The sequence below is a fragment of the Zonotrichia albicollis genome, chromosome 8 (genome assembly GCF_047830755.1).
Source record: "Zonotrichia albicollis isolate bZonAlb1 chromosome 8, bZonAlb1.hap1, whole genome shotgun sequence".
Taxonomy (NCBI): domain Eukaryota; kingdom Metazoa; phylum Chordata; class Aves; order Passeriformes; family Passerellidae; genus Zonotrichia; species Zonotrichia albicollis.
In genome coordinates this window covers 4529540-4548455 of record NC_133826.1, presented here as the reverse complement: position 1 = coordinate 4548455, position 18916 = coordinate 4529540, and the positions used below count along the sequence as shown (strand labels likewise).

Sequence of the window (18916 nt, the reverse complement as noted above, 5' to 3'; positions counted from 1 at the left end):
TAGTGCTTTTCCACCAAACAAGGCACTCAGAGTACAAAAGTTACATTTCAGACAACAATGAAACCTCACAAGTCAATGAGATGATATCGCATATATGGTAAAATTATGACCTTTTTGTTTTATAATACAATAAGTATCTTAAGGTTCTGATACTATTCTCAGACTGGTGAAATGTTACTTATTCATCGAGATATGCTACCATTTATTATTCTGTATAAAACATCTCTGTACTGTTGTACAGCCTTCACAAGAAACTTTGTGTTCTTAACTCGGTGCACATTGAAGAGTTTGTCAGGAACTCTCAAAGAAACAATGAACTTTGTGGAAGATCTCCTCTATTCCTAACCTTGGCTTTCTCTGGCCACTTCCACCAAGGCCAGTACCACATCAGATATGTGGAACTGGTGAAAATTCAGTGCCATGGCAGTAAGAGTCTGGAAAAAGAGAGAGCTGGAGGTGACAGTGTGAGAGCAGGAACCAGGAATGGTTGATTTAGGAAGTCACTGGAAAGCTGAGTCTTCACAAAAGGAGGGGAAATAAGAAAAGATAAACTGTTTCTAAATTTTCAATAGTGTGCATTTTTCCTTTTGTCTCCAAAATCTTTCCCTTTCAGCCATTCTCCTCTTCCTCCTTCCAACCTTTCTATGAAATCATCCCAATCTGGACCTGATCCAGAGCTGTGGACTGAGCATTTCCCTGCACCATCAACCCTTCTTTTTCTACCCCAATTTATCCAGAGAAGAGCTCCTTGCATCTCATATGAAGACGGAAGAACTTTCCTGAAAGCCATTTCTCCCTCCCACCTCAGTGCTGCCTGACCTGCTGTCTTTTCTTGCTGTTCACCACCACATTTGTTTGCATCTCTGCCTACTCTGGGGGCTACAAGGAAATTGCTGTTTTTCCTTTGATTAGCAGCACCAGTAAGAGGTACCAGCTCTATTTCTGCTGTCAGCTCTGTCTCTGTGACAGGCTGTGAACCATCTGGATGTCTTTGCATCGTGCAGCAATAAAAGCACCACAGTCCTAAACCCTCAATCTCAGATTGTCAACTCCTCATGGAGCAGAACTTTCCTCTCCACAGAGACCAGAGCTGCCACACAAACACCAAACCACCTCCCAGAATCCCATTTTTACCTCTCCAGAACACCAGACAGCAGAGGAGCAGCTATTAAGCAATCTGAGTGTTGGTATGTGCTCAGTGATTGAGTCCTTAACTAACAAATTATAGCAACTTACATAGATAATATTAGAAGAGCAGACACAGACACTCTTTGGGGTAATGTATCAAAGAAAGGTGACAGACAGAGAAAGAATGCTTAAAAAGAAAGTTGTGACCTCTATTATGCTAAAAAGAAATAGAAATTGTCACTTTCTGCACGTATCTTTCATCTGCAATTCCCCATGGGCTGGGAATCTCTGACACCAAGGGAGAAGTGAATTTGTTGCATGCCAGCAAATGAAAAGCCAGAGCAGCACCAGCAGAAAGGTTTGGTGAGGCTGAAGCAAGGCTGTGTGAGGTTATTGAGCAGATATATGTGTAACAATGTCTGCTATGGGGAAGGCTTCACAGTAAATAATAGAAGCTGCCACAAATATGCATCAAATTTAAAAGAAAGAAAAAAAACAACAACAAAAACCCAATTAATCAAAAAATATAAAAGAGGATCTTTCTCAATTTTGTTTTAAACAGTAGCCTGATGGTTATGAGCTGACCAAGATCTTGTAAGAGAAACAATTTTGTCAGTATCTGAGTGCAAAATCTGAGGTGTGGAGACCCATATTTGTGGAAGCCAAGAGCTCAGGCAGCCCGTGGGAGCTGGGAAGCTCATGGCTACGGGCCAGTCTGCAGCTGGGACACCTCAGCGTCCATCAGTTACAGAGAGACCAAAAAATGACTCCCAGCTCCCCAGTTCAGCACTTGCTGTACTCAGGTAGTAAACAGAGAGGACAATGCTAGACTGTGAAGATCCAGAGTATGGCACATTAATCACAGGTGTTCTCTGTGACCACTGCGGGAGGAAACACTTCATCACATCCAGATGCTGTCAAATGAAGCCTTGAGCAATTCTCTGGTGACTTGGAGGACAGTAACAGCAGTACCCTGAGATGAGACAAGGTCTCACCACCTGCTTTTCACCTTCTATTTCCATTTTATGGAAAAGAAACTGCCCAAGGAGTCCTGTAGTTCTCTGGGCTATTACTCAAAACACACTTCCAACCTCTTCCCTACCCACCAATGACTGCTGGAAGATCTACAAACACTGGGAGCAACAGCCCCATTTTGCCTCCTTCCACCTTCTAATTCTTTGAAGTGTCACTAAAAGCTCCACACTTTGATGAACAACAATCACCATTTTTTCCCCTCAAATCTAGTTCTCATGGGATTTTTGTTTCTACCACAAACCTGACAACTAGACTAGCAATTTTTTAACATTTGCTGAGAACAGTCAAACTTTCAACACTGAAAATGTTCAGCCTTAGGCAGACTCTCACCTTGAGTGAGAGCTTTGCATGTCTTGGTGTGGAGATGCAAAAAGCTGCATTTTTGAGTGTGCATGGTGCCAGGGGAGCAGCTGGGAGAAATTAAATGAATCTCATATTAATGACCTTCTGATGGCATCTGTAAGATGTTGTTTTCTAACATTTAACTTGCATTTCTCTTTCCCAATCAGCTTTTTATTTTAGCTTACAGCTACACAAGCCTTTTATTTTTTCTATTATCTTCCTACATTTTCTCATTACTTAATGCTTTTCCTTTTTGTTCTATCCTTGCTCCTGCCTACCTCACAATCTTTTCCTGTAAGCAGATCAACCTCTAGTCCAGCTGGATGAAATGCTTAATCACTGCTTCGAACTCCTTCCCCTGCACACTGAACAATTTCCTCCATCACAATTTTCTCACAGCACACAAAGATCTCTGTCTATCCTCAGATTTGCCTCTAGTATGTGATACAAAATGAATTACATTATATTTTAATAAACCTCGTACCGATCCCTTGAGGATAAATTGAACGACAAAAGATTATTTTATATTGCTTTCAATGCAGCTTTTTGTCAGTGTGAAGAATGTGAGCTTGGGCTTTAACATAACATATGCACTCTGAAAATAGTTTCCCTGGTCTGGGGGGATGTCCCTTGAGAGCTCTGAGGTTTTGCTCAGTTATTTCCTTGGTTAGACAAGAGAAACAAGAGCAGCACCACTGAAATTTCTAGGAATTGCTTGGACGGCCTGCCAACAAAACATCTTCAGCATGTTTCTCAGAATAGGTGTAAAAATTTCAAAAAAATTAACAGAAAAAAAGAGAAAATCTCCATTTATCACCTCATATGGTGTACTCAAAAGTTTGTGAGTCGACAAAGTTAATATCAATTCGCAGGAGCCGATATGACAAACAACAGAAAAACCACATTGTGACTGGGCAGATAATGTCACCAGAATGAAATGCCAAGACAGTTTTGGTGATGGATGAGAACTACGAGCTATGAGCTATGTATGAGATGCACTTTCAGCGAGGGGAGAGGTTTTTATACCTGATAAATGTTTTCCTCCGTTTCAGGCTCACGGATGGGCTCGTGTCCAGCCTCAAACACAATGTACTATGGCAGCAGCGCCAGAGAGGGACAGTCAGAGATGAAACAGAAGGGAAAAAGGCCGTTTGGAATTCCACGTCAAAACAAAGGCACGCATTAAAGAAACAACTTCAAAGCACAGGCTGGCAGCAGGACAACTGGTTTGTTGGGAGGCACCAGGAAAGGTTGTTTCATATTTCATGAACAGGCCTAAATCTCCTCTTAATGATCATTAGAGCAACTCCCTAATTCTTCCTCGCCAGGGAGACTGCCTGTGGCCCAGTATTAATTTTCTGAAGGCAACGTGAATTTTGCCTCTTTTACATAATGGCAATTATTTCCACATATATTTATTGTCTATGAATAGAAGTGCTAAATCCAAGCTGGGAGAACGGGCTGGTGTGTGTGGAACAGGCCACATGGCAAAAGGCTGGCACAACACTTTTTCATTTTCAGGTTCTTGCTTTATTGTGAAGAGTACAGAACAAAACTCCTGACATTATAATAGCTAAACAGTAATTTAGGGCATCCTGACTCTTATCATCTTCCTTGCTGCACCTTAGGCACTGTTCAATATTCACTAATGGTAGAATTGGATCCTTTCAGTGTGACTCCCACTGATATGCCTAAGTGGAAGAACACAGAATCCCCAGGAAAAAAAAAAAAAAGTAAACTATCACATATTTTGTTTCAGCACAAAAACACGAGAATGAAATTACATCTTTTTCTCCTTCACACTCAGCAGGGTATTGGACATGAATATATTGACACATTTCTGATAATCATCTTTGCTCCCAGACATTTTTCTTGGATGGAGCAAGACTTAAATTTCAGATCTATTATTAAATTGTAGCTCAAACACCAACCAGGGAGTGTGTTACAACATCAATGCTACTGCTGGTTTTTTTTCCCAAATATTCACCCTCTGAATTAAATTCTGGCTCCATAGAAAACAAAAACAAAATGTCAACTTATTACTATGAGAACAAGATACCACCTTCCCTAATTCTCAGAGTAGTTCCCTTTTCAGTTAAGAGTTTGTATTAAAAAATAATGACAAATCTCATTTTGAAACTTGAAATCTGGATACACAAGCCACATTTTAAATAGTATTTATGACATATTTCATCTAATATTTCTATACTCCAGCTGAAACATTCCATTCTATACAGACATATTGTGCTATTACTTACAGCTTCATCTCTAAATATGCCACTTTCTGTGGAGGTTTTAAAGGTTCCTCACAAGAGCTCACTTAGTAAATTTCAAAACATCTTGCTCAAGATTTTGGCTGTGTTTGAAGATAACATGTATCTAGTCATTTCTGAAACTCCAAGGCCATACAGCTTCAGAAATTACCTGGTATACAGGATCTTCTACATCTTCTTCCAAAATTGTCTACAGCAAAGTAAGAGGACAGGCAGTAAAAGCAAAGAACATAAACAGCAGAGATAAAAGAACTGTATTCAGAAATTAAAGGACAGCAAAGGAATAAGCAAAATGGGCAGGTAAGTTCATAGTTTTCTTTCTTTAGGATACAGATAAAGTCACATTATGGTACAAAGTAACTTTATTCAAGTTCCATCCGAGTTTAACAATCTGCACCTTGTTTGACTTGATTCACACACATTCAGAAGTATATTGAATCTCCCCTAAAGTATGAGACACTTAAAACCTGACTTACAACACTTAAAGCCTGGCTTACAACACTTAAAACCTGGCTTACAACACTGACCCTCCATTAAAATTTTCCTTCTGAAGGAGAAGAAACACTGAGCAGGAAATGAGGGGATCATTTCCAGTTTCTAACCAGGCTCAGCACCCCCCAGGCACAGCTTTCAGCTCAGTTTAACCCTAGGCTGGGCTCAGGATGGCTGCTGGGCTCACGCTGCTCCTTGGGAAGCCAGCACTGCTCAAACCCACTGCTGGCAGGGGTGCTGAGGATGCTCAGAGCCTCTCTGGGGGGAAAACTCCAACCCCAAATTTTGGTGGCAGTAGTCTAAGCTTATTGGTGTACCTGGTATACCGCCTGCTCACACTGTTTGTCCTTTTGTGCCTTTTTTTCCATTTCTTCCCTTTGTTTCAGTTCGTAGATGAGCTGAAACAGGTCTCGCAAGTCCAGGATTACAGGTTCAGCCTAAGGAAGCAAAAACAGGGTGGAGAATTTCTCTAGGGGAAAATAAACACCTCTTATCCCATCCTGCTGATAGAGCACCTCCACAATGGAACTTAATAGAGAATTAATTTCTATCTCAGCACCCAGGCCTGGGTTAATTCCCGCTGAACTAACTATGCTTGAAAATTAATGATAATTATAGTTATGAATATAAAAAGCATTATGAATATAAAAGGCACATGGATGAATGTAAAGGCATATTTATTAGTGGTTTCTCACCCACTGAAATTACATTAGTAGACATTGTGTGTAGTAGACTACACACAATGTGGGTTTTCATGAGTATAGGAACATAAGCAAATTTATCTTCATCCAGTCTAGCTTAGCAAGAAAGGTAAACAATAATTAATTATAACAAAACACATAATAAAAAATTGGGAACAATGAAACACATTCCCTTTTGCCCAAGCTGGTTCCATTAATTTGCTATTTAAGATCCACACAGACACTTGTGACCAGTTTAGCACAATCATAAACAACCGAAGACCAGGCACTTGAACAGCTCCTCACAAACGGCTTTTCAGCTGAGTTACATGGCAGAAAATGACAGTGATTTGATACTTACTGCCTGGGCTGTTTTTATTGCCACAAATCTATGATTTCCCTCCTTTCCACACACGTATCCAAATGCTCGGTGGTCTGTGATATCCTTTGCAATGTAGGAAATTTCATGAACTGCGTGGTGATGCTGGAGTAGCTAAAAAAAAACAAACAACAGTAGAGAATATCCATCAGAATGTTTGATTAAAAAGCAGTATTATTCACCTTCACCACTTTATCTGGACCCCAACACATTCTGATATGAAAACCAATTAATATCTGAACTCTTTAAGCCTCTTTTCTCCTCAAAATCTAATGAAATTTGACTTGCTTTAGTAGGTTGACTAAAACCTTCCACTGATGATTTTTCTAGGTATCTTTAAGTGAAATATAATTAAATAAAAAATGTACTACCTAGCTACTACCTACACAGCATCCCAGGCACAGAATCAGTATTTCTTGGTACAGAAATAAGCAGAAGATGCAGAAACCTGTAGCTTCACACAGGGAGACTCCCAGGCCAGGCAGATCTGCAGAGCTCCAGCTGAGATCTCCAATACCTCAAGGAATCAGTTCCAGACCTGCCTCATCTCCACAAAAATCAGCAACAGCCAGTGCAAGAGGCTTCACTTCAAGCAGTAACGCAGCTCCAAATACTTATTTTCCTCAGAAAATGAATGTAAATGTAATTATTCAACTGGAAATCAATGCTGAAAGCAAAAGTCCACATTTTACTTCAAATCCCACTTTGGTGAATTGTAATAATAAAAAGACTTAATTTTAACTGTCTGAGCAAACTCTGTCCAGAGTCAGGACATGAATCTGAGGCTCTTAGAAGCATCTCTTGTAGTGCCAGAATCTTTCTCACTTTGCACTAAAACAGCATTTTATCATCAAAGTAACAGAGAAGTGTTTCCACTTAAAATAATGTCCTTGTAAAGCTTATCTAAAACAATCTATTAGTTTCAATTTCTACCTTCTGATATACTGACCTACTCTTGTATCATCTAGGGATAATGCTATTTCTGAGAGCAGGCAAAGCCTCACAGAGAATTCTTTGGAGGTCCAGATTCCTGCTGGCTCTGAGAAAAAGCACATCTTGAAAACCAGCATGGTATCCAGGCAATCTCTAAACAAGCAGTTATTTTTGGAGTTTAAGAGAGAAAGTTAAAGTTTCAAAAAGCAGAAGGAGGGAGGATGTCTGTGTGTGGCAGGGAAAAGGCTGAGGGTGCTCAGGGCAGGATCTGAAAGGAGAGGCAGCCTGCAAGAGATGGATGGCTCCATATAAAACAAAAGACTGGACATGTTTCATTTTCATTTCACAGTAAATGGCTCTTAATGTGCCCATATCAAGATTGCTTGCTCGTGGCACAGTTAAGTGTTGCCAGAGACTGCAGGCAGAACGGGGCTCAGCTGAAGGTGCACTTCAGACTCTCCTGACGTGCTGAGCGTTTAAAATTAATGATGGGATCTTACTTAGATAATACAGGGATATTGATTTATTAGGTTTTTTTGAAAACCAAGTTACATGCTATCTGTTAGGATGAAATGAAATGTTCCCATCTCTCTATTCTGCATATGACAGGGAACGTTATCTGTGGCTCCTATTAAATCAAAGTTCTCTGACATTGCTTTATTGATTGCCAGGCAGCGTTCTGCACTGAAATTAAACGGTGATCAGATGCCTTCCTCATGGAATTAAATCTGAAGATTGTTCTACCATGGAAGAGTATCACCCATAAGGTAAGAGAGCAGATGGAGAAGCTCCAATTTATTTGGGAATCCACATTCACTGTTCAAAAATTGTTACATTTCCAATGGTTATGATATTTTACACACTGTATCAATAGAAATAAAAATTAAGTAAAGGTGACTGCAATTATTCTTCTCTGTATTTTACTGGATTGAGTGTTTAGGGAGAGCTTTTCACTTGTCTGAGGGACACTGAGTTACAACACACATGTGAAATGCAATGATGCACGCACACATCTACATTCAAATGTAGATATAAACACCTCTGTGTTTTCATAGCCCTCAGTTCACCTCATGTGTCCTTTCTACATATTCCAATGATCCATTCTAAGCACTATTTACTGAGTGCCTGACTTTTTACACCTGAAGGGCAGAAATGGGGCTCCTGTTGCAGTCAGGAGAGATTTACCACCATAAAATGCAAGATCAGAATCCTGTTACTAGTGGCCACAAGAACATAAAGTAACTATTTCTCAACTGATGGGTCTTTCTGACACCCCTGTATGCCAATACTGATGGATTCCATCACACATTATTTGAAGTTTTTATTCTGAGAGCTGCTACAAACCATTTACCAATCTGTAAGTGAGGTATCAAATTGTTTTGGAGCACTGCAGCACGACAGAACAAATTATAGAGAAGACTTAATTTGTATTATGGTTCAACACAGTCAATTACATATTGCAAAGATTAGAAAGTAATTTAACATTTAAGTTTCAGTTGTTAACAAAATCCACAGCCTCCAAATTATTTTAGGTCTCCTGTGACTTTAGTCACTGTTGCGAATGTTGGAGATTTTAAATGGAAGAGCAGATAAAGTCTCAAAATGGGTAACAAGACATTCTTGTGATGCATGAGTTCTTTTTCTTAGGCTAAACACAATGGCATTGTTATATTTTATTCATATACTAAGATGTTTTTAGCCTGGTGTTAAACTCAAAAGTCCAAAACACCCATGTGCACCAAGCCTGCTGCCTCTCCTCTTCCCCTTAATTTTACTCTGGTCTCTGCCACCAGCCATTGTTTCCTCTCCTTTTCTCCATTCCATCCCCTGCTTCTCCTCTTCCCCCAGGTCGCTCCCTGTACATCACACTGAATTGATTTAGCTGCCTCTGAGATCTGTAGCATTTCTAATTTCCCTCAGGCTGCTTGGCACCTATCATAAATTTTTTCACCCCTTATCCTCATCTTGCCCCTTTATTTCCACGCTGTAGCCTCCAGTGCCACTAAATCAATTAAGTCAATCAATTAAGTACTTGGAGGGTCCAGCAATCATGTCAAAAATGTGAGTTAGATGGCATGAGAAAGTCACTGCTTTACTATCGCTATTTCTCTTTTAATGAGGTTGTCTATTTAGTGGAGCCTGGGGCACAGTGTTAAGAGCCACAACAACAAAAAAAAATATCCTGCAAGCTGCAAATCCTCCTGGAAAAGCTGCCCCACCACAAGCAGGAGGCTTGTTCCACACAGTATTACATCCACCAGGACGAGTCTCACAGGGACTGGGGCTGCACAGCCTCTCACCTGGAGTAACTGCAAGCCGAGCCTGGATTCAGAGAGCTGGGATCAGCTGGGAGCTCCACTATGGATGCTGGGATGTGGGATGCACATGGACCAGGCCTATTGCTGCCTATTCACACTGGAATAAGCAATAAAACATTTTGCTGGTGTAAACTCCCTGAACATCTCAGTAACCCAGCAAACGGCAGAGTCCTTAATGGATTCATAATAAAATAACTTCATGGGCCATAGTTTCAGCCAGGCTGCAAGTCCCCTCTATTCCAACTGGGACTGCCAGTTCTGTAGGTGCCCATGGCATCAGGGTTGGGTTTTAGGTGTTTTTTAGGGCCCCTTCCAACCTAAACCATTCCATGACATGAAATATCTGAATTCTCTACTGCAGATTCAAATCTAGCTGTCGCAGACATCCTTTAAGAGAAATCCTTTCTTTAGGATTTTTCCTCCTGAGAAACTGAGAGGCCTCAGGTACAAAATGTAAACATTGATTATCTGCTGCTGTGGAATGCAACAGGTGCATCTGTGATTGGTCTCATGTGGTTGTTTCTAATTAATGGCCAATCACAGTCAGCTGGCTCAGACAGAGAGCTTGAGCCACAAACCTTTGTTATCATTCTTTGCTATTCTATTCTTAGCCAGCCTTCTGATGAAGTCCTTTCTTCTATTCTTTTAGTATAGTTTTAATATAATATATATCATAAAATAATAAATCAGCCCTCTGAAACATGGAGTCAGATCCTGGTCTCTTCCCTCATCCAAGAACCCTGTGAACACTGTCACATCTAGTCTTGTAACTTCTGAAAGTTTTAAGAGGTGGACAGCAGTCCCTCTATGTAGACAGCTAAAAAAAGACCACCCAAACCCCCAAAAACTCTTCCTGACATAGATTTTTTTCCTTGGTACCCATTAAGGTGCATGGATACCTCTCAAGCAGTTGTGAACCCTTCCACTTCCTCTCCCTCTAGAGAAAAGTGCATTTCAGTGGGACTGTGTACACACAATTTGGAGGAAAAGTCAACAGTCTCAAATGTCAGAGTGAAATGAAAAACACATCAATAAACTGCATTTGCATCACAAACTTTCTCGTGTTTTTTTCTGGAACTTGGTATTTGGATGGCAGATGGGGTGGCAAGACATCAGCCCCATGAGATAAGGCAGCGGATGAGCAGATGGGGAAAAGACACAACCACTGCAAAAAATTCTCAGTTTCATGTGAAATAGCAGAGAGGAGACAGCTCAGTGTCATTTCAGAGCTACAGCTGCCAACAACTTCAAACTCCCTGCAAATTACTACTGGACACAGCACAGGGTGACTGAGAAACATCTTATTTCCCATCTGACAGCCCTTCCCTACTGTCATGAACACTTCAGTCACTTGCCCATGGAGAGGGGACAGAACAAACAATATATGACAGATCACTGTAATCTGCCTTAAATGTGATAGTGCTTAGTGTGAGGAAAACACTTGATAGCCCAAAAAAATCTGTTATATAAACATTTACTGCAACATGTGGAAAATTTTATCAGGTTTGATCTAGGAAAGGAAGAGAGCTGTAGAACTTAGGCTTAGCAAATTATCACAATATTGAATTCCTACAAGAAGAGCAAGGAGTTTTGAAACAAAACATCATTGCAATTCAGCTTTCAAAAAGAAATGCCACGTATGAAAAACTGAAAAGCAAAACCCACTGGAAACCTCTTGCAGAGATTTCAGTATAGGGAGGCATTTCCCAGCACTGGCCAAGACCATCAGTTTTGGTCATAAAAGAGCATAAACTGAAAAAGAAACATGGAGTGGGGGTTGAACCCTTCCCTCTGAAGGAGACTGAAAATGAACAGCCCAGTCCTAAATCTCAGCCAGCGCCACTCATGGAATGTAGGCTGAACAACAGATTATGGACTTTCCTTCTGCAAAAACACCCCACCCCAAGAACAGGAGCAGAAAAGGAAAATGTAACCTCCAGAGTGTTCCCCAAGCCTGAAGGGCCCTCTCAAATGGCAGCCTGTAAGGATGGCTTCACAATGAGAAGAAAATAAATCTGTCTAATCCCCGTGCTTCCTCCACACACACTGATTTTGCAGACAATAACCTGAGGAAAGACTTTTCCAAGTGCCAGCTACTAAAAGGCATCTCAGTGCACAAGCTCTGCAATAAAAACACTTGGCACAAAAAGCTCACTTGGAGATTATATGCAGATCAAAGCTTGGTCTGTGTAGCACAAAGGGGCACATAAAATATGGTGCAGATAAAGAGAAGAATCAAAACAGATTTAGCCCCAGCTCTTGCAGACTCAGTCCCTCCAGGGGGGCAGCCGTCTGGCTGTGACACAGCACAGCACCCACAGAAGTGTAAATTTAATTTCCTTTTAATAACAATAACAAACTCGTAAGAGCCATTCTCTTCCTGCAGCCGAGGAGACTGAAGCAAAGAAACCCAGATTATGTGACTTCCTGAGCTTAGCAGCTGAGTCAGGAGGGAGAGAGTCAGTGAGCAAGATCCTGTGTGAGGATAAGAACCTGCCCAAGTCCATGCTACACTAAGCTCTGCCTGTACACTCCATCCTAAATAAAGGCAAGTACTTCCCAGGAGCACCCCAGGTAAGAGCCTGTTTGGTTGGACTCAGGAAAAAAGAGCTTAAAAGGTTACTTGGGCCAAAAAAAATCCAAATTAATCCTCACCATTCCCTTTGCTTGATGAAAAAAGCATCCTGAGGCTGCCTTTATCTCATCTGGGGAGCCAGAGTGGGACATTCCAGAGAGAGCAAAGGCAATGCCCTTGTGGTGCCTCTGTGACAGACACACCCAGTGATGCTTTCAGCTGGTGTGGCCCTGTCCCCAGCCCCAGAGTCAATTAAGGCAGCAGGACATGGCTCTGCCAGCACAGCAGCCTAATTGTGATGAATGGATCTCTGATATTGAGCTGGCTGGGTGCTCCAAGAACCTAATTTGTGAAAAGAGAACAGCACTAAGGTAATAAACTTCTGTCCAGCTCTCATAATTTGTAATAATGTCTGACAAAGACCAGATATGAATTTAGTTATTGGTCATTGTCTTCAGAAGCAAATGCTAAGTTGCTCATGCAGAAGATCCATTTATTAGATATATGAATTTGGAAAGGGGCAAAACAAAACTGGAACACACATGTGGCAAATTTCCCTTCTTCACTTCAAACGCTTTTCAACTTTTTATTTATCAGGAGTGAAAGTAGCTAAAACTCAAAACCCTTGTCCAATTACTACAAAGCCCAAGTTATCTTTTAAATACGCACCTGTTCCAGGACAAAGAAAATCCTAAAGGGCAAGGAAACATTTTCAGAGAGCTTTGGAAAGACAGATGTGCTACACTGAAGCTGAGATGCTGGGCCTCCCATGAGCCTTGTGCTATTTGCTTATTGTTCTTCATCTGACACAGCCATTGTTCTATCAGGATGGTTAAAGCAAAGGATTTGCACAGCAAAAGCAAGAAGCAGCAAACCTCATCCTTGATACTGAAGTCAACGGCCCCATCAGCTCAGCAGTGCCCCAAATTCCATCAGCAAGGAGCACCTACAGGCTGCAGGGCATTGTTTTGTGTTGCCATTTCACTGTTTCAGTGTCCTGCACAGGGAACAGCCCTTGCCTGTAAGTCACTGTGACATTCTTTGGGATGGCAGCTGCTCAGTGGTCACTGTGGGATTCCCAGGGCTGTAACACATCCGAGTGCATTCGCCTTGAGCTCCCACCTCACCACCCTCTGCAAAGTGGTCAGTGGATGAAAACAGCCATAAACATGCCAGTATTGCCCCCTCCTCTCAAGCCAAAGGTTCCATAGAGCTCAAATAGAGCACCTTTGACCACTCGTATTTTTTCCTGATAGACTCTGTAGGACTCATCGATTAAATCTTGAATTTGAGGGAGCACACTATTCTATAATGAGACAGTTTCTTGCACTGAACTTCTCCATATTTTCACTGTGTTCATCTTTAGAGCTTGTGAATGTCCTTTGAGCAGCCCTTACTTTTTACAAGATTCTTTTGTTCCTTTACACCAATATTCCTCGCCCTCCTGAAACGCTTTTGATTTACATGAACAGCACAAGCAATTCTTTCATACAACTCCTGGGAGATTTGGAAGTAATTTTTTTGGCTTTAGCTGTCTCAGATCTTAACTGCTTCAGATTCAGCAAGCATTACCAGCCACCCTCTTCTTGTAGCCTGTGATTTGAAAAACTCCTCAGTGAGAGGCAGCCACTGATTCTCTTGATTTCTCATGCAACCCCTGTAAAGCAGAGCTTGAAAAGATCACAAAAACCATACTCAAATTTAAGTTGCACTGGATAGTCATCAAACAGAAACTTCCTTGGACCGTAAATCTATTTGCACAATGTAAGAAACTTCACTGGAAAAGGGGGAAAAGGACAAGAGGGATTTATTTTGTATTTCTCTATCTATCTCCCAGATACTCTCCCTAATTTAGTAAGACTTTAAAGGCAGCTGAGAGAAAGCACAGGTACAGGGAAGAACAAGAGCGGAAAAGGATGCTATGAATTCACAAGCTGTGTACAACCAGTATGTTGTGCTCATGAGCCAGTTGAAAATGATGCAAAACAGTTGTGAATTTCACATGACACCATCCTGGTATTGTTCAAACACAGAAGTGATTTCATAAGCAGAAATTAGCCAAGGTACAGAAGCAAGAAGACAATGATAGACTGCTTTCAGTGGCTGGTGATGGACTTAGGGTTCCTGTATGTCACCAAAAATGACCCTGTAAGTGATGAGCTTTACTATCCAGAAACACCATCATGAACAACCAATCCTGGTCATAAAGACCAAACCATTTTGTTTTCAGTTTCCCTACAGAAAAAAAAGAGAGGAAATCTTTTCCTCTGAGTTACAGTTGCACGTATAAGCAAGCCTCAGACAATCCCATAAATGGGATCATTCATCAATAAATCCTTCATTTGTTCAGGTCCCACAGCAGACACTTCACCTCGGATATAAACCATCCGTAGCAACATGACAAGTGTGTGTGCAGTACTTGAGCCCTAAGATAAGAATAAAATAAAATGTAAACGGGAAACCTCAAAGAGACTCTAAAGCAGAATAAAGAACTTGCAGGTGATTTTTTCCTCTATTTTTTTTTTCTTTCCCCCTTGCATTATCCCAAGGTAGGAATTCCTGAAGCTGCCCTAGGCGGGGGCTTGGCATATTATGTTCCAGCAGTTCTGTATTTTAACTCAGGCAGTGGACACTGTTTTTCAGCTCTGCCCTGGCACCTTCCAACAGCAATCCCTACAGCTCACATTTGCATATTGTAGTGCCCAGAGCTGTTTCTTCCCTGCTCATTTTCATGTAAAGCAGGATGAATGTTTGGTTTTAGTCTTCTGCTGCTAATTGAAAATCTCCAAAAGCAAACTTTGATTAACTCTCCACACTCAGACCTGACCACACAGCTGAGAGCACAGATCAGCTCTGTTGGCTTTTCTCCCTCCCTGCCTTGCTTTTCTGTCCTGGCACACACAGGATCTGCCTTTCAGAAAAGCTCCCTGGCAGTGCTGCCCTCACCTTTTACTGAAACACAGCAGCAAAGCCTTTCACAGCTGTGGATGCTGCCTTGTTTCCTACTTATTCCTTTCACTCTCGCCCCTCTGCAGCTCCTGCACACGTCTTTGCTTCTCCCCATCAAACCTGAACTTACTCATTTCTGCACTCCCAGCACTGCTCAGCACTGAGCCTTGTGCATGCACAGGTTATGCTCACAAGTGCCTTACACTTTAAAATACTTCCAAATTCCTGTGTCACTCACAGGAAAGCATTTGGCTAATTAAAGATCTGCACATAAAACCTTTTACAAACCAACTCAGCCTTTTTAAAAGCAAGGACACAATAAAAAAACTGGATTCAAATCCATATTTAGACTATCTAAAAAGCAAAAAAAAAAAAGTACTTTGAGCTATGCAGAGCCAGGGCTGGGAGCCATACGCAATATTTTTAGACACCCAGATTTCTTATTTGCTTTAAATGTCAGGGCACTCCAACTAATTAGTGTTCTGCCTCACCTATTCACAGTGCTGCCTTTAAAGCCAGCAGGAATGCTGCTGCCTGTTTCACTGGGACTTCCATGTTGTGGAATGAGGATGGGAACCACGAAGGATTAGGAAGTATTGACAGCAGAGAGAGGCAGGATGCTACAATTTAAGGACACAAGAGGCACTGCTGTAATTCCACAACTGGCACCACGTGCTGGGAGCACCTGGGAGATGCTGTTCCAGCCCCTGGGCTCCCCTGACACACGGGCTGCCACGTGCTGAGCACACACAGCACCCACCACAAAGGTCAGCAGTACAGGGATCTCATTTGGGAAGACAACTTTTACAAACAGCTGTTTTTGTACTAAGCAAAGATCTACTGGTATGTGAAATTTATGGCTTGTTCAACTGAAAGAGAGAGATGAAAGCAGGTATTTGTGTTTGGCATTCAGTGGCAGTGGCCTTTCCTCTTCTCCTTCCACAAGGACCTTATTACATAAACTAAGGGGGATAAAAAAGGTATTTATTCATCCTCATGGACTATCAGAGTGAACAATGCTCTTGCTGGCTTCCCTGTGTTCCTGAAGGCAGAACATCACCCAATGACTTTACTTTCAATAAGCATCTATTACTATCACCTGAAAACTCCATGTACATTTAAAAGTAATCTTCTGTAGTTTCCCCCTCTAATTACCCTTGACAGTGAAGGACACCTGCCCCCCTTTTTATCTGCCCCCACAACAGCAGAGCCCACAAACCCACAGGAATTCAGGAGCAGTGACAGTGCTATTGCTCCTACCAGGGCAAACACAAAATTGCAGAGCAGCCCACCAAATAAAAATGCTCTGAATAGGAAGGAAAATCACCAGCACTCCTGGGGTGTAATGCTTCCCAGCCATCTCCAGGAAAAAACGAGTGGATTTCAAAGGGGGGATGTAACTTTCCGTTCTGGCACCTGCTGAATGTCCCCCACTGCTCTCCAGGGAGGTTTCAGAGCATCTCAGCTGCCTGTGCTATTATTATGTCAGCACTTCTCCTGCTAAATCCTTTCCCAAGCAGTCTGAAATCCTGCCATTGTAATTCCAGGTGTGCTGAAAATGGGCCTGAAATTTTCTTCTGCTGTGTGATGCATTAACCTGGCTTAAAACCACCGGGACTTGCACACAAACTCTGTATTTTGGGTGCTCTTCTTATAAGACTAAATTGCAGCTGGAGAAAAAGCAATGTGGCTCTGCTGGAGATTCATTTATCTGGATCACAAAAGAATAGTGAATACAGGCAAAAAAAAAATCCCAATATAAGTGTATACTTGGAGTTTTCTGCCTTGGGACAATAGGGAAGAGATGCTGTGCAGCTCCACGATATAACAGGATCCATAACAACAAATACACTGACTTTCAACTTTTAGCAAAATCCATCCCAAATTTTGGTTAAGCATACCAAACATTGAAATTAGTAAAAAACAGTAGTGTTGGCATAGTAATTTTTACTACAGCAGCTCTATAGACAGAGTGCCCACCCCCATATGCAACGGAAGTCAAATGGTAATTGGGAATACATTAATACTACTAATATTTACTGTTTGGAAGTGTTATTTATCACTGTTATAACTATGTAACAGTGAGACTCTCCATACCATAATGCAGAATACATGTAAACAGCATTTCCCTTTCTTAACTCAATCCTGGGGTGCTTGGATTAAACATCAGGAGGCCAAATGAGACTATCACTAAACTCATAAAATCTCATTTTCTGCCTTTTTGAAAGCAATCAACTTTTTACCCTTCTCACACTGAAAAAATACAGCTACAACAAAATTGCACAAATTATTTCAGTTTGGATAATGTGTCTGGAATAGCTTTATTTTATCTTCATGCCCATTAGGGTCAGAATTCTCACAAGGCAGTTTCTGCATATCCTGACAACAAGCAGGCTGCACTCAGAGCTTTTCCCTTTTCCATGTGAAAGAAGAGAAATTTCAGCCCTCAAACCAAACTCTAGATCCCCAAGACTTCACAATATGCACAATCTCACCCACATTTTTGCCTTTTGGGTTCTTTTTTTCCACAGTAACAACACTGCCAAGATACCTAAGGCTTTTAAAACCCTCATCCAGCAAACTGAGCATCTAAAGAAGAGAAATCCAGAAGCTTGTGGCTATTAAAAATCCCTGTGGAGCACTGTGAACCATCCAAACTGCCCAGGGCCCAGTTTGGAAGGCCAATAATGAATGAATTACAATAGTCAATAAGGGATGTAATTAAGGAAGTAGGTTCTTCTGACATTTACATTTTGCTAGCTGCCACATGTCCATGAAATGTGTTATTGTTTCCCCTTCTGAAGTACCAGGGTCTATAAATACCTTTTAAGAATCATACACAGATTTTTAAGTCCTCTCCTCTGCCATATTCTAATTAGACACATTTATTGCATGTAGAACAGTAAATGCCATGTTTTACTGGTCATATTTACAAGCACAAAGATGGAAAGTGTCAGGGAGCAGGGCATGACTCCCAGTCAGCTCAGAGGGATCTCCTGCAGGCAGAAGCTGTGGACAATGCACAAAAAAAGGTCCCAAATGTCACAATTTTCAATTCTACATGCAAAATTTGAGTTTGTTGTTTTACAGTTATTGCTCTTTATTGTTAGTATGTAATATTTTTTTACACTGCAGCCCTTACAAGTCCCCAGCATGGTCCAAGACCAAATATTTCTCACAGAAAAAGTTCCTATAAACAGACAATACTGACTAAAAAAATAAAGAAAGAAAGAATTAAAAGGTTATCTCAGCAAGTTTAAATTGTATATAGTTACAGAATTTAAATATCTATATTTAAATTGCAACCTTTAAGAGCTAAAGGCCAGATGCCCCTTGGGACATCTCTGGGATGCAGGAATGCAGTAGCTCCTCAGCATCATCAGGTTTAAAACAAGTTGGTAGCATGGGAGTATTTTAAGGAAAAAATAAGGAGGTACTGCATGAATATGTGCAAAGAATTCCTCCAAAAGATGATGGGTAGGATAGGAAGGGATCTGGGAGTCATTTATTAAGAAAACTGAATAAATGAATGGTGAAAGTTGGTGCTATGGATTGACTCCTCAAAAGCTGATGAGGAATAAAGGCAGCCATGAAGAGGCTGGAAAAACAACAATTCAGCAATGGGGTGATAAAAGAGAGAAGGCAGATCCAGCCCAGGAATGCAAAGGGAAGTGTGACATGATCAAAAGAATAAGCTGAGGCAGCAATCCTGGCAGTCACAATGGATTTCAAAAATAAAAGTCAAATTTGTCAAGGACAAAGAAAGGGATAACAATTGAGACACGAGATGAAGAGAGGCAGGACTGGGTTTT

At 41.2% G+C, this 18916-nt stretch overlaps 1 protein-coding gene across 19 annotated transcripts in view; it reads right to left on the bottom strand.

Moving 5' to 3' along the window:
• DAB1 (DAB adaptor protein 1) overlaps positions 1–18916 on the bottom strand; it is a 411090-nt gene that overhangs the window by 26861 nt on the left and 365313 nt on the right. For 14 of the 19 annotated variants that reach the window (XM_074545715.1, XM_074545714.1, XM_074545719.1 and 11 more), the window contains 4 exons: positions 6312–6443; positions 5588–5707; positions 4930–4968; positions 3532–3597 (listed from right to left, as the gene is read on the bottom strand). In XM_074545715.1, coding sequence (XP_074401816.1) covers positions 3532–3597; positions 4930–4968; positions 5588–5707; positions 6312–6443 — 357 coding nt within the window. The remainder of the gene's footprint in view (positions 1–3531; positions 3598–4929; positions 4969–5587; positions 5708–6311; positions 6444–18916) is intronic. The other 5 variants (XM_074545726.1, XM_074545722.1, XM_074545723.1 and 2 more) reach the window with 1 other exon arrangement.